General features: G+C 36.8%; 1 protein-coding gene across 1 annotated transcript; it reads left to right on the top strand.

The window, feature by feature from the left end:
- The first annotated feature begins 18,123 nt into the window (after positions 1-18,123).
- On the top strand, positions 18,124-24,798 carry LOC142638118 (trigger factor-like protein TIG, Chloroplastic). The gene is made up of 13 exons (XM_075812112.1): positions 18,124-18,479; positions 18,847-18,930; positions 19,013-19,141; positions 19,862-19,950; positions 20,162-20,345; positions 20,726-20,816; positions 20,914-21,068; positions 21,272-21,364; positions 21,612-21,704; positions 23,396-23,476; positions 23,608-23,757; positions 24,094-24,189; positions 24,532-24,798. Exons 1-13 carry the CDS (start codon positions 18,186-18,188, stop codon positions 24,607-24,609), a joined length of 1,617 nt encoding a protein of 538 aa, XP_075668227.1. The 5' UTR covers positions 18,124-18,185; the 3' UTR covers positions 24,610-24,798.
- Positions 24,799-27,988: the final 3,190 nt, after the last annotated feature.

Raw genomic sequence — 27,988 nt, 5'->3', positions numbered from 1 at the left:
GTGATAAGGTCATAGACAGTGCGAGTATAACATCCAGGCTGCATCACACTGGAATTTTTTACAGACTTCCAAAACATTTCTTTCTCGAAGCATTCTGTTCCTTGCAAGCGGTGCAGCATTATAAATTAAGAAACCACTACCTAATAAGAACTTCGGAATGATATTAAACTTAAAAGAGTCTAATGTTAACAAATTTTTTTCTTTCTAAAGTTTATGTGAATACTTTTTTAAAAGTTTAATTTTTAGAGATTTTTGAATTTGATATCCAGAACAAATCCTTTTGCCGTCTATGGAACGTTCTTTGATAGAAGGTTGTGGGCCCAACAACAAATCTAAGAATATGTAACACGTGCACCGAGATTTATTAAATTTTATTAATATTACATTTCTAAAAAAATAAAATAAAACTAAAGTGCGTCAAGTTGAAGTAGTTTAGTCTATATGCCTGTTTGTTTCCACTTTTGTAGCCCCAAAACGGGCTTTTTGAAAAAGCAAACACTGTTACAGTGTTAGTGAGTTAAAAAAGCTGGCTTTGATAGAAAGTTACGTTTTCCATTTCTTCACAAAACGTGCATAATATTTATGCGTCTCTTCGGACCAAATTAGAAAAGTGAGTGCGCGTTGATGAATGTATCCATTGGACCAAATGTGCACTTACCAAATTGCCCTTCAGAGCCTCTCATCTCTCTGCTCTACCCTCTACCCTCTCAATAACAAATTTCCAAATCCAAAAAAAAAAAAAATCTATAACAAATTCCCAAATCAGCTAAGAAAAAAAAAAAAAAAAATCAATCCCTTGCAAATTAGGATTCCTCAAAATGCAAAACAAAAAAACATCAAAATATAGCAAAATCTTTCAAATGGAGTTTATACCCATCTTGCGGTGGATGGATTCTGGAGGTTTGGAGAAGAAGTTGAAGAGTCTCTCCAAGAGGATGGATGAGTTCTTGCGGTAGCTCTGTAGACGGATGACTTCTTGCAGAGAGAAAAGGGAGAAAAAAAAAAAAAAAGAGGAAGAAGGAACGTTCTGGACTTTGGAGGAGGGGGAGAAAAAAAAAAAAAAAACAAAAAAAAAGAGGAAGAAGGAACGTATTGGAGTTGGAGGAGTGGTAGGGGAAAAAAAGAGAGGAAAGAAGGATAAAAAGAAAAAAGGAAGGGTACGTGGGTGGAGGAGAAAAACAGAGGGAAAAAAAAGAAAAAAAAAAAGAAATGTTATCACAATATTTTTACAATATTTTCACAATAAATTTTAAGTGGTAGGTTATTATTAGCTAATATTGGTGAGAAAAAAATAATTTTTTTAGAAAGAGAAAAAATAAATTTTAATAATACGTTCAAATTAAAATTAGTATCAATTTTTATCACAATACTTTCACAATAAATCTTAAGTGGTAGATTATTATTAGTTAATATTGGTGAGAAAAAAATAATTTTTTTAGAAAGACAAAAAAAAAAAAATTGTAATAGTACGTTCAAATTAAAATCACTATCAATTATCACAATATTTTCACAATAAATCTCAAGCGGTATGTTATTATTAGCTAATATTGGTAAGAAAAAAATAATTTCACAATATTGATTTAAGTATGAAATAAACTCCTTTATAAATACTTTGTCTTTTTTGGTAATTTACCACTCAAACCACCACTTTTATAAGTACTAGCCAAACATTCAGCGTTTTCAAAAAGCATTTTTTAACAGTTTTTACCAAACACTCAGCTTTTTCAAAAAGAACTTTTTGTGTTTTTGGGAACTATTTCTTATTCTATTAGCAATAGTAATGTGTTATGATTTTAAACGGAGTAGAAACTTAGTGTTTTAGAGATCCTTGGCACTTTAAAAGGGGTAAGAGAGGAAGAGATATGACCTATTTGGCATGTTAGTTTTAACATAATAACTCACATTTTAAACAACATTATATACATTTTCACACACTTTTTTTACCCACACATATATCAAAAACACTCAAACAATATAACTCAAACTACTCTATCAAACACCCCTAGGTGTTTGTGTTTGATAGGAAGATGGACAACTTTTGTAGATAAGGAAGGTTTAAAAAAAATTCCCTTTAGAGATCAATGAGAGAGAGAGAGAGAGAGAGTTCCATTTCCTCTTTGCTGTCATTGTGTAGCTTACTTTTTTTCCCTCTATTTTGACCAACTAGCCTTCCTTTCACTTTTAAAGTTTTGTTTCTTACATCATCATAACTCAACTTTGGTTTCTTTCATTGTTCACTATATTATTTCTATAGGTAAACTAGGAATAGACTAGACTTCATATGAGGTTTAACATTTTCAGAGGAATCAGCTTTAGATCTTGAAAGAAACTATTGCAGTCATTTTAATATGCCTTAATAAAGTTGGTTAGATGAAGCATGCGATAGAAGATCTCATGCCAATTCATCACAGGTAACCTGTGTGTAATTGCATTTCATGTTTTTGTACTTGTGGATGCTCTAACTTTTTAGGTTTCTAAATCACTGTGTTCATGATTAGTGTTTTGTTGAACATTGCATGTGAACCACAATCAAAGCTAATGATAATTCTAAATCATAGTGTTACCCAAACTTGTGGTTGGCCAAGACCAATCTTCTCATTGAATGATGGAAAAACCTTTGCATGTTGAGGTGTTGCAAGATGAAATCCCCTCAAGGACCACAAGTTTGCAATATGGTCCTTAAGGTGCCATCTATCATGCTGTTTAAAAAAATGCCTTCCACTGTTTTTCCCTATCTCCTTCTTTGTTACATGTAATATTTTACTTTTCTAATCTTTGATGAGGCAGTGATTACAACTTATATTCTCAATTTAATATTATTAGAGATGGGGTTGGTTTTGATGATTTAATCTATGCGTGGTTTCCTTCCCCTCCTTCTTCCTCCCCCCCTCCCAAACAAAAGATGAAAAGAAATGGATGTAAGTGTTCACTTTGTGTGTGAATTTGTATTCAGCTTAAAACATTTGGTTACTAATGTTTCTATAAATATGTAAAAGCACAAAATGAATTTGATAACTTTTCTTCTATACAAGCATATAAGAGGCTTTGCCTCATTGTAGATCACTGTTGGAAATATTCCCTTATTTGAAAGGCTAAATTATTGGCGTTAATAGGTAGTTAGCAACTTAGCATCTTCTTATCCTTTTTATTTATTGTAATTGAAATATGCTAATGGAAAATGCAATCCTAGGTTCGTAAGAGTGACCTTTCATCGTAGCAATGAGATATGTTACAATTTGTGATTGCTGCTCTTGTCGTATGTTTTTCAGTTTTTGGAGGATGCTAACATTTGCCTCCAGTTTCTTTTACTTTCCCCCACTTAGGTTGTTTCTTTGCTATTTAACTTTTCCTAGTTTATATATTTCTAAAAGTTGAAGCATAGTATTTATTGATGCTACGCTCCAGTTGAGTCACATCAACGTCCATGTCATTATCTTTTTTTTTTCCTTCTAATTTTCCTATAATTGGTTTAACATTTAATTTTTTTAATATTTACACTTCTCCAACCTTTCTCCCTCCCTTACCTTTTCATCTTCCCACTACTTCTCCAACATTTCTCGTTTCCTTATCTTTTCATCTCCCCACTATCCTCTAAATTAATATCATTTTTCCTCTTTCCCTTTATCTTTCTTTATTTTTGTCTTTTTTTATTTATACCCTCTTACTATAAATTTGTCATTATCTCTTCCATTCTATGCATAGTTTTCCCTCACAAAAAAAAAATGTTGTTTCACTCTCTCTCTCTCTCAAATTTTTGGTGATTTTTTTTTAAATTTTTCTTGCAATCTGCTTTAGGTTGATAATTTTTTATATTATTTAAAACTCTACTTTGGGTTAATGCAATTTAGTTTTTTTTTTGTTCTCTTTGATTGTTAAATGTTATCCTATTGCTTTATAAAGAATTAAATATAGCATATAAAAATATAATTTTATTCTATTACAAACATGATTTTTATAATGCTTAATTTAGATGTTAAACTATGAGACTTTACTAATTTTTGTTTATTCTTTAATACTTTCTGGTGGACAATGTACTCTTAATAGTTGTATTAGAAGTATACTATAATGCCATTTATTTAGAGAAAAGCAAAGGTTAACCAAAAGAAAATAGTTAAATGGATGACAAATTTTAGCTTTTGCAATTTTATTTTAATTATTATTATTTTATAAAAATGCATATATAGAAATTTAATTCTTAGATTTTGCTAATATTTGTTGTAGGGTCATTGGGCCTAGAAATATACGTGGGTTGGTCCAAGAGTATTCTTTGGGCAAGGAGCCCAGACCGAGGACACAGGATGGTTCGAGGCTGTATGAATGTTAACTCATAGAAAAATACTATATAAAAAAAAGATAATGTCTGGATAAATATGTCCAAGGAAGATTGTATCCTTGACTAGGTGAAGCCGAGGTAGGAGAAGAGTTATTTGGTATCCACAGGCTATGTTCTAGAAATTCCTATAAGTTAGGGAAGACCCGGTACATGTGGAGGATAAGAAGGAGAGCGGTGGAATATCTAAGATAAAGTTGTTACCACCGCCCCCGCATTGAATGCTTTGCAACTGATATTCTGGCCGCATTAATGGGGAAGTGAGACCTGAATATCAGGTTTGAAACTTGGCCCCTATCTCTAGAGATTTCAGGGAAGATGGATGGGACAAGTATCTAAACCAGCGGTCTAACCATGAGGTGGAGGATGAAAAAGGGGATAAGGAGGGAGTATAAAAGAGAGAAGGGACTTTCAGTAAGAGGGAAAAAATTTTTGGAAAGGAAAAGAAAAAGTACATTGTAAATCTGACTATCTACAATTGTAATCTATCTTGAGAAGCAGTAATATAAATTATCCTCGGATTGTGTCCGAAGAGAAGTTTTCATTCATATTCATATAAACAACTCCTTGTAAGTGCCATTGTGACCAAAGCCCATCATTCTTTGTTATTTAAACATCATTAGAATCTAGATTTCAAGCCCACTCTCTACAAATTTTATTGTAAAATGGCTTTTCATGCCCATTCCCTTCCGATTGTGGGTCCGGGCTCGAATTGTGTCCTTACAATTGGCGCCGTCTGTGAAAATTCTTGTGTTCTAAGAGGTTTGACATTATGGTAGGCTCAGGTCCACACCATACGGAGTCTGTGGGGTCTCAGCATGAGGATCACTCCTTACATCTTGAGTATGAAGAAAACCATGAAAGGAGTGTACACACAACGCACACCAGCAGGAGTAGGAGTCATTCACGAGGGGGGAGCAGAGTTCCTCACGAGGAAAATACAAAAGCCATGCAGAAGGAAATTGACAACCTGAAAAGGAAGTTGCGTCGCGAAAGGTGAAGGCGAACTCCTTCTTTCTCTGATCCTTCCTCTGAGGGCTCCGAGAATGACAATTACAGGCCGAGGTCAAGGACTCCCCTGGATGAATCTTTCTCTTACGACAATGACAACCTGCATGGGCGGAATGGTAAAAATTCTTCTTCCAAGGGCCTGGGTAGGGCATTACATCAAATCTTTAGGTCACCCTCCACACGCAAGTTGGAAGAGGGGAGGCTCCCTTGATGCTTCACACAACTAGCCTTTACCATTTATAATGGCTGAACAGATCCTGTGGAGCATGTGAGTCATTTCAGTCAAAGGATGGCGGTACATTCTAAAAATGAAACTTTGATATGCAAGATATTCCCCTCCAGCCTGGGACCTGTGGCGATGAGGTGGTTTGATGGCTTGAAGGCAGGCTCTATCAATTCTTTCAAGGAACTTACTAGGGCATTTGGCTCTCGTTTCATCGCATGCAGTAGGGTTCCCCGGCCTTTGGATTCATTATTGTCCATGACCATGAGAGAAGGGGAAACCCTAAGAACGTACTCAGATAGGTACTAGGAGATGTTCAATGAAATTGACGGGGACTTTGATGATGTGGCGATAAGGACCTTCAAGGTCGACCTACCTATGGAGCATGACTCGAGGAAATCTTTGACCAAAAAACCTATCAGGAGCGTGCGTAGGCTCATGGATCGCATCGATGAGTACAAAAGGGTTGAGGAAGATCAGCAGCAAGGAAAGGGAAAGGCGAAGGTTATCCCTTAGGAGATGAGGGGTTTCAAGTCGGACAGATACAACAATAACAGGCCTAGGAGAGACTTTTCCAAGCAAGCTGGTCCTACCGCCCCACAAGTGGTCAACACCGTTTTTAAGGAACCAGTGCAACAGCTGTTGGAGAAAATCAGACATGAGTCATACTTCAAATGGCCTAATAAGATGGTGGGGGACCCCTTGAGACACAACCAAAACCTTCATTGCCATTATCACCAGGAGAGGGGTTATACCACTGAGGATTGTCGGACTCTGTGGAACCATTTGGAGCAATTGGTTAAAGAGGGAAGGTTAAAGCAATTCTTGTATCGGCCTAATGGGCAGGGAAACCACTAAGGAGCGAAAAACCAGAGTAGCACTTCATCAAGACCTCCTCTGGGTACGATCAATGTTATTTTTACTGCACCTGGAAGAACTGGTTCACATCCTTCCAGGGTGATGTCTGTGGCTCGGAAACTAGCCGAGGAATCTAGGGATCAGCCGAAGAGGATTAAAGCGAATATTCTACCAGTTTTAGGTTTCTCGGAAGAGGACAAGATCGGGACTATCCAACCACATGATGATGCTTTGGTTGTTACCCTGAGGATAGGGGACTATGCTGTAAGAAGGGTGATGGTTGATCAGGGTAGTGGGGCAGATATCATGTACCCTGACCTGTTTAAAGGGTTAAACTTAAAGCTTAAAGATCTTACAGGCTCAGAAGTGGCAAATTAGGCTGCCTGTGCAATCAGTCTCAGAAGTGGTAAACGTGGATTTCATTGTGGTAGGCATCTATTCTCTCTACACAGCTATTGTGGCAAGACCTTGGTTGCATGCTTTAGGTGCCGTTTCCTCAACCTTGCATGTCAAGATCAGATTTCCGTTTGGAGATTAGATAAAGGAACTGCTTGGAAGTCAATCAGTGGCTCTACAGTGCATGACGACTGCAATTCTGCATCAGCTTGAACTGGAGTCCTCGGCCTCGGCTGACAGAAGGTCATAGCAATCAAAGTCTCTGGCCACAACTAGGGTACCATCGGTAGAAGAACCTGCTTGTGAGGAACTAGAGAAGGTTCTTATAGGCGATGACCCTGAGAAATTCTTTCAGGTGGGAGTTTAGTTGCCACATGATGAGAAAGCAGAGCTGATTATGTTTTTGAAGAAAAATGTGGATGTATTTGCATGGAATGCTTACGAGGCCCCTGGGGTTGATCCGAGTTTCATTTGTCATTATTTGAATGTCAATCCAGCTGTGGTACCGAAGAGGCAACCACTCGGCGCTCCTCTAAAGAGCGTTCCGAGGCTGTCAAAGAAGAGGTGCTCAAGCTTAAAAAGGCGGGTGCTATCGAAGAAGTTTTCTATCTTGAATGGTTAGCTCATACAGTGGTGGTAAAAAAGAAAAATGGGAAGTGGAGAGTGTGCGTGGACTTCATAGATTTGAACAAAGCTTGTTCTAAAGATTCTTTCCTAATGTCTCAAATAGATCAGTTGGTGGATGCTACTGTTGGGCATCCTCGGATGAGTTTTTTGGATGCTTTCCAAGGTTATCACCAAATACCTTTAGCTGTGGAGGATCAGGAGAAGACTGCATTTGTCACTCCCACGGGAAATTACCATTATAAGGTAATGCCCTTCGGTTTAAAGAACGCAGAGGCTACCTATCAAAGGATGATGACTAGGATGTTTGAGCCATAATTTGGAAAAACTATCGAAGTATATGTGGACGACATGGTGGTGAAAAGTAAAGCGGTTTCCGTGTATCTGGAAGATTTGAGTGACACTTTTTAAACGTTGAAAAGGTACAAGTTGCGACTTAATGCCTCTAAATGTTCTTTTGGTGTGGGGTCGGGCAAATTTCTAGGCTACATGGTAACTCACTGGGGAATTGAAGTTAATCCGGCTCAGGTCAAGGCCATTAACAACTTACACCCACCTCGGAATCCTAAAGAAGTTTAGAGGCCGACGGGAATGAATGTTGCCCTCAACCGATTTATTTCTCAGTCCGCGGACAGATGTAGGCCTTTCTTTCAGTTGTTGAATAAATGGAAGGGATTTAAATGGACCGAGGAGTGTGCGTTGGCTTTTCAACAGCTTAAGGAGTATTTCTCACGACCACCCGTTATGTCTCGACCAGAAATTGATGAAGTTCTATTCGCATATATTGCGATGGCTAATCATGCAGTTAGTCTAGTTCTTATACGGGATGATGATAATGTACAAAGGCCAGTTTATTACGTGAGCAAGTCTCTACATGAGGCCAAGGTGAATTATTTACTGTTGGAGAAAGCAATCCTGGCAGTGGTGCATGCTACACGTAAACTTCCCCACTACTTCCAGTCTCATACAGTTGTTGTCCGAACTCCACTCCTTCTTAAGTCTATACTTCGGAGTGTAGACTACCCGGGAAGGATTGCCAAGTGGGGTACTATCCTAGGGGCTTTTGATATCAAGAATGCAAGGATACCTAACTCAGGTAAGATATATACAATCCAAATTTGAGTCTTTTTCCTTATTGCATATATCTAGGTGTGGGAATACCCATGCTGACTCTTTAGCCACACTCGCGACATCCTCGGCACAAAGCCTACCTCAGGTCATCCTTGTTGAAGATCTATGGAAACCCACTGGGACAAGTGGTGACGCCATCCGAATTCATCAAATTAGGGTGGGGCTTAGTTGGATGGATCCAATTGTGACATTCCTCAAAGATGATACCTTGCCCAAAGAAAAGTCCGAAGCAGATAAAGTACACAGGAAAATACCTCTTTTCTGGCTGTCCGAGGATCAGAAATTATATAAACGCTCTTCTTCAGGACCATATTTGCTATGTATACACCCAGAAGCAACGAAGTTACTTTTGGAAGAGTTGCATGAAGGAATTTGCGGAAGCCACACTGGAGGAAGGTCTTTACCTCATAAAGCTTTTACTCAAGGATATTGGTGGCCCAATATGCAGAGAGAAGCATAGGATTATGCAAAGAAATGTGACCAATGTCAAAGATTCGCTCCTAACATACATCAACCAGGGGGTGTTCTTAATCCTCTGTCTAGTCCTTGGCCTTTTGCTCAATGGGGCTTGGACATTGTTGGGTCTTTCCCAAAAGCAGCAGGGAATAGGAGGTGGCTACTCGTTGGAGTGTATTATTTCACCAAATGGGTTGAAGCTGAGCCATTATCAAATATCAGAGACATGGAAGCGAAGAATTTTGTATGGAAAAACATTGTCACCAAGTTTGGAATCCCTCTTACTCTCATTTCAGATAACGGTCTACAATTTGATAGTAAGGCCTTTAGAAGATACTGTTGTGATCTAGGCATCACGAATAAATATTCCACTCCATCTTATACTCAAGGGAATGGACATGCCGAAGCAGTCAACAAAGTGATAGTCAATGGTCTCAAGAAAAGGCTAGATGATGCTAAGGGAAGATGGGTGGAAGAGTTGCCACATGTTTTGTGGACATATCAAACTACACCTCGAAGATCCACTAGAGAGACACCCTTCTCTATGACTTATGGGGCCGAGGTTGTAATATCTCTGGAAACTGGATTTCCAACACTAAGGACAAGCTCTTTCACTCCAAGCGGTAATGATAATTTACTGGTAAAAAGCCTAGACCTAGTTGAGGAACGGCGAGAGAATGCTATGGTTCAGCTAGCTTATTATCAACACAAACTTAAGCAGGGGTATGACTCTCATGTAAAGCTACGACCACTTGCACTTGGAGACTTGGTGCTGAGAAAGTTTTGGGCACTACAAAGAACCCAGCATGAGAAAAACTGGGGCCCAACTGGGAAGGACCTTATCGTATTACCTCAATCGCGGACATAGAGGCTTATAATCTTGAAGATCTAGATGAATGTGTTGTACAACACCCGTGGAATGTAAATAACCTACGAATGTACTATTATTAAATGAAAGGCACTTCCACCATTTTTATTTCCATTGACACTGTATTGCATTGATTATCATCATTTTTTCTAAGTATCAAACTGAAACTTGGTCATGCTTGGCTCCTCGGACCACATACCTCGTTTAAATTGATATTTTACTAAGTGTTGAACAGAACCTTGGTTATGTCTGGTCCTCGGATCATCTACTTTGAAGAAATTAACACTTCAGTTCATTTTTCTAAGTATCAAACTGAAGCTTGGTCATGCCTAGCTCCTCGGACCACATACCTCGTTTAAATTGATATTTTACTAAGTGTTGAACAGAACCTTGGTTATGTCTGTTCCTCGGATCATTTACTTTGGGAAAATTAACACTTCAGTTCATTTTTCTAAGTATCAAACTGAAGCTTGATCATGCTTGGCTCCTCGGACCACATATCTCGTTTAAATTGATATTTTACTAAGTGTTAAACAGAACCTTGGTTATGTCTAGTCCTCGGATCATCTACTTTGGGAAAATTAACACTTTAGTTCATTTTTCTAAGTATCAAACTGAAGCTTGGTCATGTCTGGCTCCTCGGACCACATACCTCGTTTAAATTGATATTTTATTAAGTGTTGAACAGAACCTTGGTTATGTCTGGTCCTCAGATCATCTACTTTGGGGAAATTAACACTTCAGTTCATTTTTTTAAGTATCAAACTGAAGTTTGGTCATGTCTAGCTCTTCGGATCACATACCTCGTGTAAATTGATATTTTATTAAATGTTGAACAAAAACCTTAGTCATGTCTGGTCCTTGGATCATCAACTTTAGGGAAATTAACACATCTTGTTTGCTGTGTACCTCGTATATGTTGATATTTTATTGGGCATTGGTTAAAATTTAATTGTTATTGATCCTCGGCTTGTTTATGTTTAAACTTGAATCCAGGCCTAAGTTTGTGCTTCTACTGGCAAAAACTTGGAGACTCCCAGATATAGTGATAAATGGATAGAAGTCCATGAGCATCACTTAATGCATTTGCAAGTATATTGAACATATTGCCTAAATCATTCCAGATTGCTTCCTTAGAATTGTTAGTTAGTTTATGAAAATAAACAGACTATTGTTCTAAGTGTGGTAAACAAACATCAGGAACCATGAACAAGATAACAAAACAAGCATCAAATAAAAGAAAGAAACTTGCTTTTTTTATTGATTCAAAATTTCTTTGGAAGTACAATTACTTGCAAGTCGTCGAAATTACAAAAGATAAAGGTAAAGGGGAGAATAGGGAAGGAGAGAGCAATCATGGCTTTAGCTTTATCTTTAGGGGGCCTTTGGGATCTTCTGGAAGCTGAGGTTGTGCCAAGGGGTCAGCAGCTATCCCTTTGCCTTTCGGATCTTCCCTCAAGGTTATTGGAATTGTCGCTAAGACAAGCTCCATTGTGTCACTCTGTTTGTCCTTGGAAGATTCCTTAGGATCATTGGGAGGCTGTGTATCCTCAAATGCTTAGTTCAGCATGCTTGGGAGGCTGGTCTTCAGTAGAGATAGGATCTTCAACTACCTTACTTTGTTTGTCCTCTGCTCCATGTATGTCAGCACCATCCTTGATTTGGGGAGGGGCAGAAGCTCGGATGGCTGGGGGAAAGTAAACATTCTCTGCCTTCCAAAGCATGGAAGAAGCATCAACCCCATCTCGGGAAAGTGCCTCGTTCCATACTTGGAGGCAGTAATGCCTACATACCTCAGGGACTTGAGCCTTGAAAGTTTCTGTGGTCTCTATCACGCCGACCTCATAACCTTCTTGTTTAGCTCGGTCATTTGCCTTCTCAGCCTCCTCTTTTGCTTGGATGGCCTCTTCTTTGGCCTTGATGGCCTCCTCTCTTGCCCTCTCCGACTCTTTCAAATCATTCTTAAGACCCTCAATCAGCCTTTTTGCAGCAGCAAAGTTCTCGTTGGCTTGCCTAAGCTGCAGTTTTTGGTCCTCAGCCTGCTTCTCGGTTGTTTTTAGAGCAGCGTCCAAACTGGACCTCTCACTCTCTACTTTGGTCAGATTATCCGAGACCTCTTTTAGTTTCTTCTTCTATAGGTCAAGGATCCTCTGGGTGTTGTCACACCTTAATTCTTCGGCCTTGAGGGACTTGTATGTGCTAATAACAATCTCCTCTGCCCTGTGAGCAGACTGAACAGCCTATGCGTAGAAGACAGCAAAGTTATAAAAACAAAGTTAAAAATTTTCAAGTGTAACAGAAATGGAGATAAATAAGACTTGGATGAGATCCTTACCATAGCAAGTTCCTTCTTCAAGGTCATGAAGACATTCTGATCTCTCATTCTTCTGAGTTCACCTATGTCCTCGGGTAGCAGTAGGACTTGCTTCAGGGTATCTGCTACACATGCATCTGTCCCTGCATCAGAGTTCCTAATGGCTACGTCAGCAGTGACCGCGTGGTCGTCCACGGTCATCTCAGGAGCCCAGATTGGGACATGTATAGCTGTATGGGACTCGGCCCATTTATCTGACCTCGTCTGCGCTATGTGGGCCAGCTTTCCCCCTTTTTCGGGCTCAAGTCCTTGGGAAGAGAGTCTTTCCCTCCCTCAATCGCGTCTTTCCCTTTTGGCTGATCCCTTTTTCTTTTGTGGTCAGCTTGGTTAGTGCGTTGAGATTGGGTAGGAGGAGGAGGAGGAGGGATCTTGGATTCAGGGACTTTTTCAATGCCTTAATCTTTGACTTTGGTTTGAGGTACCTTGGGAAGCTCTTGGGTACCCACTTGAGCTTCCAGTACGTCCTTAAGACTTGGCTTTGGCTTACGTTGGATGCCCATAATATCAGGTTGTTGGGTGGTGCTTGGTAGGGCTGAGGAGGATGCGCCGAGGACAGCAACTTGGTCTTCAGGAGAAGGGGGTTGATTGAAAACCTCGAACTCGTCCTCGGAATCAAATACTTCAACAATCTCTTCTTTTTCCTTTATATTGGGTTGAGAAGAGGTTGCTTCGCTAGATGTGTGTTGAGTTGGAAGAGGGACTAAGGGAATACCGTCTAATATGGGTTGAAGGGGTTGTACGGGATGTGTGATAAGTGTGCCTTGAGGAATAGGAGTTCCCTCAGGTAGCAGGAAACCCTTGACAGCAACACTTATCCGGGGTAGACGCGGGTCCTTGGCTCTGATCACGCACTACGGTGCTTAGAAAGCTTTGGAGATGGGATTGTAGCCGAGGATTAGATGAGCCACTCGGAGTTGGTCGTCTAAGTGTACAAAAACTTTAGCTTGCAGTATCCTGTCTAATCTGGCGAAATCGACAAGATGAGGATGGCGATCCGCTACGTGTGGGTCTGCAAAATTGTTGAGAAGAAAAATTATTAGAATAAGTAAACGTTTTATATAAATATAGGTTTAAAAAAAAAAAAGGTTTTGAATAATTTAAACTGGATCCAGAACTTCACCTGGTGTCTCCTCCCTTGTCGGACAGGGAAGACCGTCGTGCCAATCCCCTGATATGAGTAGGAAGTTATTTTTCAGACCCTTGTTGGATTCATGGAGGCACTGAATTAACCTAACCTCTAGATATCTAGATTTTAGATAATATACACCTTGTTTCTTTAAGTAATGAAGGTTATAAACCCAGTTCACATCATGATGGGTGAGTCCTAGGTTCATCTTTTCATTCAAGGCATCTATGGAACCTAGAATCCTAAACATGTTTGGGGTGCACTGGGTAGGAGTTAATCTAAACGCCCTAAGATAATCCCTGGTAACGGTTCCCATTGGGATTTTCATCCCTCCTTCTATGAATTCTATCATCGGGATTACTACCTCTCCCGTTTCCCTTTTTTTCATACCACTCCCCTTCTGAATAGTATTTGACAGGTACCGTTGGTGGAATTTTGTACCTAGCCTTAAATTGTTCTATTTTTTCGCTTGAATCTACTAGTGATGCAAATTTGCCCATGTTTAGAAGCGAGGTGTGGGTATGAGGGAAGAACTAAGAAATTATATGAGCCGAGAAAAGTAAACACCAGAGAGAGAAAAAGAAAAATAATGAAAGATGGAGTCTGGGAAACTTACTTTAAGTACGACAGAGTCACCTTGGCCTAGTTCTTGGTAAATGTGAGGGCATGTAGATTGCAAAAAATTGGCAAATACGCTGAGTAGTTGTTGTAATGTGTGAAATGGTTTGAATTGTTGGTTTTTATACCAGTTGAAATCGTAAAGGCATGAAACTTCCCGCCTATGTCTCTATGTCATCCTCAACCATTGGATGCGCATCATGTCATTAGGCGTGGGGGACAAAAAGACGCCAGAATTTAATTTGGGGACGCTTCGTATATCGATACGTCAGGAATGTGCTAAGGGGCAGTTCAAATGTCATCATCCCTGCCAAAGAAGATGTATGGTGTACACAAGCTGAACGGTGACAGGTGTCAAGATCCTCTTTTCCTCCCGAGGTAACAAAATGAGAATCTCAAGGGGCTATTGTAGGGTCATTGGCCCAGAAATATACGTGGGTTGGCCCAAGAGTATTCTTTGGGCTAGGAGCCCAAACCGAGGACACAGGATGGTCCGAGGCTGTATGAATGTTAATTCATAGGAAAATACTATATAAAGAAAAGATAATGTCTGGATAAATATGTCCGAGGAAGATTGTATCATCGGCTAAGTGAAGCCGAGGTAGGAGAAGGGTTGTTTGGTATCCACAGGCTATGTTCTAAAAATTCCTATAAGTTAGGGAAGACACGGTACACGTGGAGGATAAGAAGAAGGGCGGTGGAATATTTAAGATAAAGCTGTTACTACCGCCCCCGCATTGAATGCTTTGCAACTGATATTCTGGCCGCATTAATGGGGAAGTGAGACCTGAACATCAGGTTTGAAACTTGGTCCCTATATCTAGAAACTTCAAGGAAGATGGATGAGACAAGTATCTAAACCAGTGGTCTAACCATAAGGTGGAGGATGAAAAAAGGGATAAGGAGGGAGTATAAAAGAGAGAGGGGACCTTCAGTAAGAGGGAAAAATTTTTTGGAGAGGAAAAGAAAAAGTACATTGTAAATCTGACTATCCACAATTCTAATCTATCTTGAGGAGCAGTAATATAAATTATCCTCGGATTGTGTCCGAAGAGAAGTTTTCATTCATATTCATATAAACAACTCCTTGTTTGTGCCATTGTGACCAAAGTCCATCATTCTTTGTTATTTAAACATCATTAGAACCTAGATTTCAAGCCCACTCTCTATAAATTTTATTGTAAAAGGGTTTTTCAGGCCCACTCCCTTCTAATTGTGGGTTCGGGCTCGAATTGTGTCCTTACATTTGTTTATTTGATAATATGTTTTGGGTGAATGAAATTACAACAAATTGTTTTCCTAATTGGTCCAATTAATCATTGTTAAGTTTTATTAATTTTCTTCGTTACATTTTTCGGTGTTTTGGATTGTAGGTAGAAAAAATAAGGTTTGAGAAAGTTTGTTTAAACCTATAAGAATAATTTCTAAATTTTATATTCTTTTTAATGATTCAAAAAATGTCATAAATAAATTTTATTAAAAAATGAATATTTTCGTTAACTTGCCTTTTGAATTTCTGAGAAAAATTGTATTGTTTTCATTTTGGCACGACAAAATTTATATTTAAGATTTATGATTATTCCTATAAAAAATAAAAATATGATTACGAAATACATTACTCTTTATTAAATTAGTTTAAATTGTAAAAAAAATTAATAAAACTATCAGAAAATAATTATCACGCACAACACGTGAGTTCGCGGCTAGTTTAGATAACAATAGGTTGTAGGCGTGGGAAGCATTTCCTTATTTTTACATCCCTCTCATCTTAAACTAGCTTGGAGAAGGCAGAACTCAAAACAAAATCCCATCATAGCTCCCAAAAAAATTTACCAAAAAATTAAGCTATCTACTTTTCTTTTGTAATTTATAAGGCTAAAATTATTTATAAAAAGAAATTAAGGCTAAAAATAATTCCATCTTCTAACGTACTAATATTCTTAGTTTGTTCTAGAACATTGTGTTCTCTTTATAATTTCCCTTTGTTGAGTAGTTATCTTTATTTTCTTATTTATAATTGCTAGCATGGGAATTTGCTTGGCTGATTTACCTTGGTCCCCCATCCTCCTTGATGCGTGGAAAAGACTTAAAAGAGTATTTCTTAATTTGTACATTTTGAAAAACCTCAAATAGTGTTGTAGGTTTTTTCTATACGATGATTAACACTAAAAGTTTGGCTTACTTTCAGTATTTTTTTAACTGGAATTTCCTTTTATTTTAATGAGAAATTGTCACATTATCAACTAACTAAATAAAAGGTGGAGATTAAAGCCCACTACTACTTGTCATTGTATATTTAAAACAAAAGAACAAGTTCAGTTAAAAAAGTATCAGAAGTAAGCCAAACTCCAATACTAATTAGTGTTATTTTATCTACTTCTTGTATCACAAACAATTAATAATGCACTTACCGTTCTTAATTTCTTGTAGGACCTTGTGCAATCATGGATTCATGGTGCTGATGAGCTTCAAGTGACAGACTTAACAAAAGATAGATTCAACAAAGCTAGTAGCTCTTTGGTGGTGTTCAGTTAGTCTATTTTGTCAAAATGGATTGTAGTTGGTAATTTGGTATAACCTTTGCTCAATGAATTATGTTAAACTTCTTTGTGGCTACACCATTCTTATGTTAGTAGTTCTGAATGATTTGTAATTTGGTTTAATGTTTGTGTATAAATTTTCTCTTGCTTATCTCTCTCTCTTTCTCTCTAGTTGGCCACCGTGTGTAGTGGCTTTGATTTGAGCTTGTGGGGGTGTTGGTGGTTACTTACGACTCGTTTGGTTTGGCCATGACTCAGTTTTCATAACTCAATACTCAATACTCATAACTCAAACTCAAAACCCATAACTCATAATCCAAACCTTACTTTATCTCAAAAACTCCAAAATTTTTGTTTGGTCACATAACTCACCTTTTGCCACCATCACTCATATTTCGGAAACTAAAAAAACTAAAATTCTATTTTCAGTTTCCATCATCCATCACTTAAATTTTGAGTTTTAAGTGATGAAAACATCACCCAAAAATCAAGCCAAACGAGATTTTTTTGGTAGGACCCACACATTTTAGAAATTTAGTGATGAAAACTGGGTGATATCACTCAAAATCATGGTGATCCAAACAAGCCCTTAATAGCTTCTCTCTCTTGGGTCATCGTAGCTGAGAACTATATAAGGTCTCTGTAGTTAATGATGATTGTGGTGGGTACGTGACTGATTTGGTGGGGATTTGAGCTTCAAGTTGCCGTGAACCGTTGTGCCTTGCAACTTGCAACGCATGTGGGTTTTTGGCTGGTTGTGAACTTGGTTTAAAAAAGAAAACATTATAAAGAAAGAAATTGACAAAAAGAAAAATAGTCTTTTGGAGTAGTTTGGACCATAACTTTAAAACAATGTTAGAATGCAAAATGAGATCCATAATTTGGTGATTCTCATTTTGACTCAAAAAAAAAAGAAAGAAAGGGAAATACAAAATATATTTCATGAAATTAAAATTTTTTCAAACACTCAAGAAATTTGTAAAAATATACTGTCCATAAGCTATGGAATGTAAAGAGTCAAAAATACATTATACAATTCTATCCATCTTGTAAAGTTTCTTGATTTAAAAAGTTTTTTAATTTTTTTTTTGTGTAACATTGTTTTTTTTTTTAAGAGCATTTACATTTAATCTATTAAAAAATTTAGCACTTACATCACCGATCATATTATCTATTTTAACATTCCGCTTAACAATATACTCTACATCTCCTACTCTGTTATTTTACCATTTAATTTAAATATTATTTCTTTATTATTTCTTTATGCATATAGAAGAGATAGAAAATTGAATATAAAAAAAAAATTTATTTTAAAAATTTATATTTAGCTATAGCACACTAGACGTTGACGTTTTATTTTGGTATTTGGACTATTTTAACATATCCAATGTTAATGATCTACAACTTTGTTGCCACAAGCACCTCTATATCTATAATTATCAATAAATGATAAAACGACCCAAGAATATGATCGAACCTTGCCGTCAGCAAACCAACTACTGTCGTTTACTGTACGAATAACCAAAAACTGTCTCTCAAAACGAATTATCCTATATTAATGTCTCTCTCTCTCTCTCTCTCTCTCTCTCTCTCTCTATCCTATTGTTGTAGCAACTAGCAAAGTCCAACAATGGAGCTGTGTCTCTGTAGCACTACAACTACAAGGGTCCTCAACTTGAACCCATCTCGACCCTCTCATAATTCTCTCAGAAACCCACTTCTCCATTTCAACCATACTCACAGACCCTTCACCTGTCTCAAGCTTCCCTCTCCTTCCCGCCAATTCCACCTCCTTCAACTTCAATCACCTCCAAACCCCTCTCGCTTCACCGCTTCAGCCTCTTCTTCAGTCGCTACCGGCAATGAAAAAGATCAGCTTCCAGCAGATATTGAGGTCAAGGAGACCCAAGAACCCAATTGCAGCGTGAGTTTCTTTTTTTTAGTTACTTCATTGTCTCTCATGTTTTCCCAGATAATCAGTGGTTGTTTTTCTTTGTATAATTATCATTGCTTTATGTTTTACTTGGTTTTGTTCAATTGTGTCTTTATTATTTTCTCTGATGAGCTAAAAACGCTAGGTCTCTCTCTCTTGTTTGAGTTTTTCCTTTTTAAGCACTTACAATTTCCAAGTATATTAGTAGTTATTTAATTCAACTGGGTTCGTTTTTTTTTTTTTTTTTTTTAAGTTCTTGGCCTTTCAATTACTTTTGAGAACTACATTTTTGCTTTTGTGTAATTGAGAAAATTGAAATTAGTAAAAATCTGTATTACTATGTATCTCTCTTGTGCAGGTTAGGTTGAGTGTACAAGTTCCACCAGCTGTATGCGATGACTGCTACAGTAGGGTCTTAAATGAGTTCATGAAGCAAGCCAAGGTGCTCTTGGGAAGATACATGTTTTAGCCTGTGGAACAAGGATGTTGTTATATGTTCTAATACTGGTTTTTTGTGTACTTAGGTCCCTGGATTTCGCCCGGGAAAGGAAGTTCCCGAGAGTATTCTTATAGGTTATGTCGGGAAGAAAAATGTCCAAAAGGCTACTGTTGAATCTATCTTGAAGAGGACACTTCCACATGCCATGTCCTCAGTATGTGGAAAGTAACATCCGGTTACTTTTTTTTATCTGTTTCTGTTTTTATTTAATTTATTTTAGGGTAATATTTTTCATTTAACCTTTAATTTTCTTTGGGTTCACTTCAGTTCATTATGTTTATATTGATATGGATGCTTGCATTGATACTGGAATTTGCAAATTCTCATTTGTTGTTTCAAGTTCTGTATAATAGGAGTTGAGGGGATCCATATAAAATAGATATATTAGATGGTCCATGATCTGTAACTTATTTACAACAGTTTCAAAATTTCTATAAAAAAAATATGCAGCACATTTTGTATTCTACATTCCCCATCCCCTGAAAGAAAACTATTTATCACTTACAAAAGCCTATGAAAGTTGTATCTGCTTTCAAAACCAGAAATCCCTTTTGACTCTGTATTATCTTTCCAATAAGGACTTGAACTGAGACTTATTCTACAAGAAAGAGTTTAAATCTTTGCAGCATTTATTCCACAACTAATTTTGATTATGTAGATTATTGGAGCCAAAGATACTTACCTTTGATCATTTTTTTTTTCTTCTTTTTTTCTTTCTAATTGGTAAGTTACACATGCACCAGGTGGGTTTCAACCCACGACCTCGTAATTCTTGTGGAAGGAAGAATGCCATTCAAGGCAGAACTCATTGGTACTACATTGATCATTTTCTTAGGAATGTTAATTGAACGCTTGATTTGCTTTTACTTTATAGGTGACAGGAAGGGCTTTGAGAGATTCGGTCCGCATTGTAACCAAATTTTCTGAGATGGAGCAGACCTATTCTTCTCTCAACTCTCTTAGGTTTGTCGTGTATACATCTTATAAGCTACATTTCATTTGCATGCTCTTACCATTTTCTTTCATTGTATCTTAAAAGGAGAGGCATACACACACACACGCACACACATACACATGCAAACACATATATATTGAGGAGAATGATAGAAGTAAACAGTGAATGACTCAGCATGCAATTTCATGGATCATGATTGCTAATTGACTTGTGCTCTAGATATGATGTCATTGTTGATGTAGCACCTCAAATCAAATGGATTCCTGAGAACGGGTACAAGAACTTGAAGATTGTTGTTGAAATAGACAGTGACATAGATGCTCGCAGAGCTTCTGAACAACAACTGAGACGCCGTCACAAGTCACTTGGTTCAATGAGGATTGTAACTGATAGAGGACTACAGGTAACTCAAGTTAAAGTTACTCTAGTCTCATAAGCATATAACTTGTTGCTTTTCACCCGTAGTTTCATTTGTATAACCATATTGGTTAACAGCTTCATGGCTAATTTGGTTTAAAAGAAATTAACTACTCCTACATCCTGTCAAAAAATGAATGAAAAAATGTTTAGCCAGCATCAATTGTCCAACTTTCCCTGTGTAGTAATCATGTTGTAATTGATAAACTGCAGTTGATGCCTTAGAAAGAAATTCATGATTTAATCTTTTATCCTTTGAGCATAATTCTTTTTCCCTGTTGAGGGGCTTATTTTCATATGAGTTATGTAAATTGTAAAAACTTGAACCTTCCACTTATCAAAAAAAACAACTTGAACCTTCCACAGATTGGTGATGTTGCAGTCCTTGATATATCAGCAACAACAGTTGATCAAGATGAGTTGAATGTTCAAAAGATTCCTTCTGCAGAGAGTAAAGGTCTGCCCGTATGCACTGAAGATTACACTTCTGCTAGTTTTTCATTTGTAAAAGCATCTTGAGCATTTCCTCCCTCAACTCTATGTTCTACCTGCAGGTTTTCATTTTGATACAGAAGATGGTGACAAAGTACTTCCTGGTTTCCTAGATTCAATTATAGGAATTAAAGGAGGTGAAACAAAGTCATTTCAACTTGTATTCCCTGAATCATGGAAACAAGAAGATCTTCGTGGTGTTCATGCACAATTTACTGTGAGCAAATTCATTTAAAAAAATTCCAATTATAAAATAAAGACACACATATAAATGAATGATGAAATGATTTTGCAGTTCTTTAGTTCTTTTTAGCCTTTCAGTCTGTTAAAAAATTTGTTAATTGTTTTCTGTAGCAATCTATATATGCTCATTGTACTGAGCTTAGCAAAATGTGAAATTTTTTATATATTCTTTTTTAGGTTGAATGCAAAGAACTGTTTTACAGAGACTTACCTGAGTTGGATGACTCCCTTGCTGACAGGCTGCTTCCTGGGTGCACCACTCTGAACCAGGTAACCCTTGTGCACTTACACTTTTATTTATTTATTTTTATATTGGTAATTTCTCACGAACTCAGTGGGTCTTAAATCCACAAATTATCCTTCACTTTGTTCTTACTAGGATAGAAGATGTAATTTTAGCTAGAGCTCATTGGAATCCTTGTGCACTCATATATACTCTTGATTTTTCCCCCCAAAATTTAAATATCCTATCCAATTATCTCTAAAATATAACATTTTATGTTGTTCAAATCTTCAGGTCAAGGAATCATTGTTTCAGAGATGTCTAGAAGTGGAGCAAACAGCAAGAGAACAAGCAACTGATAATGTGATTCTAGACCAGCTTCAAAAGGTGAGTCTTCAAAAAAAGCATCTTTGAAATTGAATTCATTTGCGGTTTCTGATTGGTTCTTGCTTTCTGAACATTGGTTGGACATGGCTTTGTATTATCAAAATGCATAAACAAAACAGAATTTTGTATGTTTTAACTGTTTTTGGCCTATGTTGCATGAACTTATTAGGAAAATTTCTCTTTCTAACATTTGTTTACTAATTAAGAAAATGAGAGAGAGAGAGAGAGAAACCTTATTGGATGATTTTCTTGGTAGTAGGCACATTAATGTTATCCAAATGATCTATCTTTTAATGGATCCACAGTCCATACATGATAGAGAAACTAAAGAATTATCATGTGAGAAACATAATGTACCAATCATTAGACTTTATTTTATTTTTATGATCCTCTCTTTTGACAGCATGTCAGGACATATTTTGATGGGCCCTATATATTGACAACTTGAAATGATAATAATTAAATCTGAAAGCTCGGATTTGTGTTAAAACACAAGAGCTTGTTTAGACCTCAAATTAAAATATTACGGCTAGATTGCTTTTACTCTAACTTATCTAAGTGCAGAAACAAGAGTAAATGAAGCGCAAACAACCGATACTACTCTAGTGCATAAACATGAACAACAAATAATAAAAGTAAAGCACAAGAGTAAGGGAAGAAAGGTGCAAACACAAGATAACATGCCGATGTGTTATTGAAGAGGAAACTGAAGAACTCGGCGAAAAACCTCTCCGTCGCCCTCCAAGCGGTAATCGATTCACTAGAGAATAAAGTTGGAGTACACGAATAACAAAAGACCCTCCAAGCCTAGTTTACCCAATGTACTTGAGCCCTCCAAGCTCCTGCTACCAACGGACTTCACGGAGTCATGTCTTCTCTAACTTTCCAGATCCCATAATACGCCCGATTGTATCCGCCAAGCCCTCACCGGCTTCTTTTGACAAATCCTCAAAGCTTCTCAAGATCCAAAACACTCTCTACACTCTGAAAAGGTGTGAATTGTGTTTGGGTACAAATCTCCTCTCAAGGCATGATAATGGGAGAAGGAAGGAGAAGAGGCTAGGATGATTTCTCACTAAGAATTAGTAGCTCTCTCTCTAAAGATGGGTGTGTGTGTTGTTGAAAACCTATCTAGGGTTTTTCTCTCTGAATGGCCTCTTTACACATTTGTGGGTAATGAGGGTATATATAGTATGGGTGAAGGGTAAGAAAGTCACACATAAAAAATCCTCCAGGCAGAGAGTTTTGCGGGTGTCTCACGGGAAGGCCTTACTCGCGAGACAGTCGTAAAATCCTCCAGGCTGGCACGACTTTTCAGCTTCCACCATATGCTTCTCACGTGCCCTTTTCACGGGATACTCTTCTCGCGAGCTACTTGCGAGCCAATCGCAAAAATGCACTAATTCTTCATTTCAAGCTTGATTTTTTACCAACTTAATACTAAACCTAATACAATAAAATCCCACAAAAAAACAAGGAAACAAATTAAAGCAAATACAACACTTTTTGCCATGGAATAAAGCCAACATAAAACATAGTTGTAAATCACAACTTTACAAAATCTATCACTCAGTTCATCCTGCCAGAAGAATATGATAGATAAATCATGAATTTATTTTTGAACTATGATCCTAATTTATTTATAATTGTGATTTTTTTTAAACATATGTGTGTGTATGTGTTTTTTTTAGATGGTAGAGGCTGATATTCCTCAATCCTTGTTTGAGGAACAAGGTAGGCAGTTTTATGGAGCCAAACTTCTACAGATACAGGTTGGTACTTGCATCAATATCTATTACTAGGGTTCCAAAAATCTACCTTCATATGCATATTTTGGTTTCTACCCTCTCTCATTTTCTCAGTTCTGTGTATTGGTATTCATTTTAGTATTATGGTGGCACAGGCAAATATGAAACTGAATGACCAACAATTGGCTTCTCTGTCAAGCCCAAAAGCAGTTAATGAGTATCTTGAAAACCAGAAGGACAACATATTGAATGTAATAAAACAGAATCTTGCAGTTGGAGATATATATAAACGTGAAAATTTGCAGGTATACATCTACAATAGAAGATAATTTTTTCTTTCAACTTCCATGAATGTACGACAACAAAACAGCAATCAAGTCTCAAAATTTTGGGTTCGACATCATTTGTGATTTTACGTTATCTTTCTGCTCATGACTTTGATTCTTCCTATTGTGTTGCATGGATTAACCAGACTGTAGGAAGAAGGGTCTGTGGGCCTCCAATTGATCTTATCAGAATTATCTTTTTCTTTTTCCTTATAATAATTTTTACTTGCTGATTAAAAGAGAAGCATCACTTGCTTTATTGAAAATACATTGTTTTTTACAACTATGTGAATATCTTAATTCCTTGTTTTGCAGTTTTCAACTGATGAGCTTGTGAAAGAGGTTGAGAACTCTATTGCTGAATTTAAACGTCAAAAACAAGAATACGATGAGGAGAGGGTGAGGGAACAGGTACTATTACTACTTTCCTTTTGGCTAAACCTTTTTATAAGCCAATGCTGTTATCGTTAAAGCCTTCACAAAGGCCTGTCTAGGGATTCCCCAACAGGTCAAAGGACAGCATAGAACAGTTAGTTTACAACAATATTATTGGAACAAAGAATAGAGTTGAAGCACTTCTACTAGCATTGATACACTGCACTGTGCTTCTGTGTTTTTGAAATTTCTGTAAAATTGATCTTCGTTTTTTTTTTTTCCTTTTCTGGCTTATATATAACCTTTGGCCCTAATGCTGGGTAGGAAAGTTTTAAGGACTATTAACAATGAACAAATTGTCCCTCTGAAATTGTGTAGGTACAGGAGATACTAGAGGGAGCAAAGGTGCTTGAATGGTTGAGAGAACATGCAGATATTCAGTATATAACCAGATGAGAGAGAGAGAAGTACTTTACACAGGATATTTAAGATTGCTAGAAAGTCAGTTCTGTGAATTTTGTAATGAACACATACATAAAAGATAACTATGTCAAGTTTGGACGCTCCACAACATTCAAAATTTTAAACTGATCGTATGCATATCATCAATTTTGTTAGATTCTTTCACCAAAATGTTAATCTTGTAATTATTTTTATCTAGGATGAATTTATTCTTCCCACACTTTTACTGTGTTACGTTCAGGATTTTGTTGAAAACTAGTTGTTAATCCGAAAGTTTTGTATAAAATTGATACATAAAGAAAAAAAAAATTGAATTAACACTTCCATACCCCAAATTCCATCAAAACCATTTTTTTTTTCTCTCCATATCCAAAATATAGAAAAAGGATTTAAAAAATTTATAAATCAAAGAAAGAAATTAAAAAAAAAAATATTAAAAAAATTTATAAATCAAAGAAAGAAATTGAAATCGACCCGAAGGACAGTTGCAAGAAAGAATTAGAAACCCACTGGCCACTGCATAGATGACAACAACAAAGAAAAATCCACCAACAAAAAGAAGAAAATCAAAGAAGGAATGAAAGAGATTAATTACCTTTTTTGTTCTTGGCAAAAATATGAAATGAATTAGAAAGATGTGCCGAGAGTAAAGAGAAATAGAGTAATTACTTTTTTTTTTTTTTTTAGTTATGGGCAAAAGATGGAATGAATTAGAAAGATTGGTACCAAGAGTAATAGAAAAGAAATTAGTTAAAAAAAAAATGATTGGAAGGAAGAAAACAATGGTATGGTGAGGAATGATGGGGAGATCAAGAATCAAGAAATGAAATTGTCAAGAAAGCTTACTAAGGGAGACAAATGCAAAGTGAATACTTGCATCCTTTTTTTTTTTGGGGCACATAGATCAAAACCAATCCGATTTCTAATACCATTAAATTGAGAATATAAGCTATAGCTTGTAAGTATTAATTGCTTCATCAACAACTAGAAAACTAAAGATGTTCCATTTAACAAACAAAGAGAAAGGGAAAAACAATAGCTTATGATCTTTGAAGGGTATTTGATCTTGCATCACCTTTACCTGTAGATGTTATGCATAATATGTTCAAGGAGAACATTGGTCTTGGCCAACCACAAGATCAGGTAACATTGTGATTTGAAGCTTAGCGGTATGTTAAATGAAGAGTAGATTTGAAGCTTAATTAGCTGTGACTGTAATTCAAACATTCAATTTGCAACTAAACGCTAATAATCAACACAACGATTTGGAAACCCGAAAAGGGGTTACAAGTACTAAAACATGAAATGCAAATGGTAAAAAATATATGGAATGCTTTAGTTTGTTACCTACTAAAACATGAAATGAAAATGGTAATGCTTTTGTTTGTTACCAACTTAATGAAGGTATATTAGAATGACTGCAAGAGTTTCTTTCAAGATCTAGACTCTAGAGCTGATTCCTTTGGAGTTCAACCAAAGATTCAAAACCTCATATTCTATTTACGAATGATTATATAAACAAAACTCTAAAAGAAAAAGTGAGACAAATAGATTAAAGCAAGCAAAAAAAAAAAAAAAAAAAACAGTTGCACAGTGAGAGCAAAAGAGAAACAGAATTCTCTTGCTTGATATATACTATAGGGATAAAGGGCCCAGAAAAGGATATTGGAATGTGAGCCATGCTCGAAGACTTTAAGTTGCCTGAGGGCAGGTGGACATCAACAAGGACGTACAAATTAGTGAGCTATGGAAGAAGTCTAGTCGTGAAGGGTTGGGAGTGTAGTCCGAGGAGAGATATCTCCTTGGCCCAGCCGAGTAGAGGACAAATGCCCGACCTTTTATTAAGGATAACACATTAGACGATCATACTGGTAAGGATAAGCATCAAAAGGGAATAGGACAAAGGAAAGCTGAGAAATATTTAAGAGAAAACTGCTACCACCTCATTGAATGCTCTGCAGCTAACTCCTTGGCCGCATTAATGTAGAGGTGATACCTGAATAAGGCCGTGTAGTCTTACAACTACCCATAAAAATTTCAAGAAGGTGTTGGTAGAAGATGGATAAAGACTAACAATTTGATTTACACGTGGAGGGTTAAGATGAAGGAAGACAGGGGAATATAAAGAAAAAAAACAATATTACAGAAGGGGGGGGGGGACGGGAGAATCTAGAGAGAAGAAAAATTACTGTATACTCAAGAATTGTAATAGTGCTTAAGTCTTAAAAGAAATATATAAAAACTACTATCCTCGGACTTTGCTAAAGAGGATTTTCTTTGCATTAAACTGTTAATTTATCCTTCCAAGTATCATCTAGCCTACTGTTATTACGGTCCAACACTTTGAAGTTCAGTTTCTAGTCCACTCTCTACAAATTCATTATTTTAAGCTCTTTGGGCCTTAATCCTTTTCATCTTTGGGCTATCCAAGAACAGCGTGTCCTTACATATACATTATGATGAAAGGCTTAAATATAGTTTTGGATGGAATATAAAGCTTGAGTCACGGGGCTGGAACAGCTCTTTAAATCTCGACACATTCTAGCTATCGAGCTTTAATAAATGTGCACTTTTTAGCTTGTTTCTTGGACAGAATTGATGACTTCAACACTTGATCTTGAAACACAGTTTCTTGAAGTATAAAAACTCATCCTAAATCTACCAAATTACAAGTAAAGTGCGTTTTGTCAAAGGATTAGCCAATTACATAAATGAATGACATATGTTCTTAATAAGTGAAATACATATGTCCTAACAATCAGAAAAGGTAAATATAGAAAATGAGCTATCATTAGCAACTGAAATCATCTCTAACAAATTTCACCCACAATTTAAACCTCGACAGATAGAGGTATCGAGATGCTGTCGAGTCACGGGGCTGGAACAGCTCTTTAAATCTTGACACATTCTAGCTGTCGAGCTTTAATGAATATGCATTTTTAGCTTGTTTCTTGGACAGAATTGATGACTTCAACACTTGATCTTGAAACATAGTTTCTTGAAGCATAAAAACTCATCCTAAATTTATCAAATTACAAGTAAAGTGCATTTTGTCAAAGGATTAGCCAATTACATAAATGAATGACATATGTTCTTAATAAGTGAAATACATATCCTAACAATCAGAAAAGGTAAATATAGAAAATGAGCTACCATTAGCAACTGAAATCATCTCTAACAAATTTCACCCACAATTTAAACCTCGACAGATAGAGGTATCGAGATGCTGTCGAGCAGCTGTCGAGTCACGGGGCTGAAACAGCTCTTTAAATCTCGACACATTCTAGCTGTCGAGCTTTAATGAATGTGCACTTTTTAGCTTGTTTCTTGGACAGACTTGATGACTTCAACATTTGATCTTGAAACATAGTTT

The sequence above is a fragment of the Castanea sativa genome, chromosome 6 (genome assembly GCF_040712315.1).
Source record: "Castanea sativa cultivar Marrone di Chiusa Pesio chromosome 6, ASM4071231v1".
NCBI classification, from domain to species: domain Eukaryota; kingdom Viridiplantae; phylum Streptophyta; class Magnoliopsida; order Fagales; family Fagaceae; genus Castanea; species Castanea sativa.
This window is presented reverse-complemented; position numbering and strand designations above follow the sequence as displayed.

What these genes read in the sequence shown, in the direction of transcription:
- LOC142638118 (XM_075812112.1), top strand. Translation starts at nt 18,186, where the DNA reads ATGGAGCTGTGTCTCTGTAGCACTACAACTACAAGGGTCCTCAACTTG. An exon ending in GGTGCACCACTCTGAACCAG is followed by an intron (nt 21,365 to 21,611) that starts GTAACCCTTGTG and finishes TCAAATCTTCAG; the next exon opens with GTCAAGGAATCATTGTTTCA. An exon ending in ATAAACGTGAAAATTTGCAG is followed by an intron (nt 23,758 to 24,093) that starts GTATACATCTAC and finishes CTTGTTTTGCAG; the next exon opens with TTTTCAACTGATGAGCTTGT.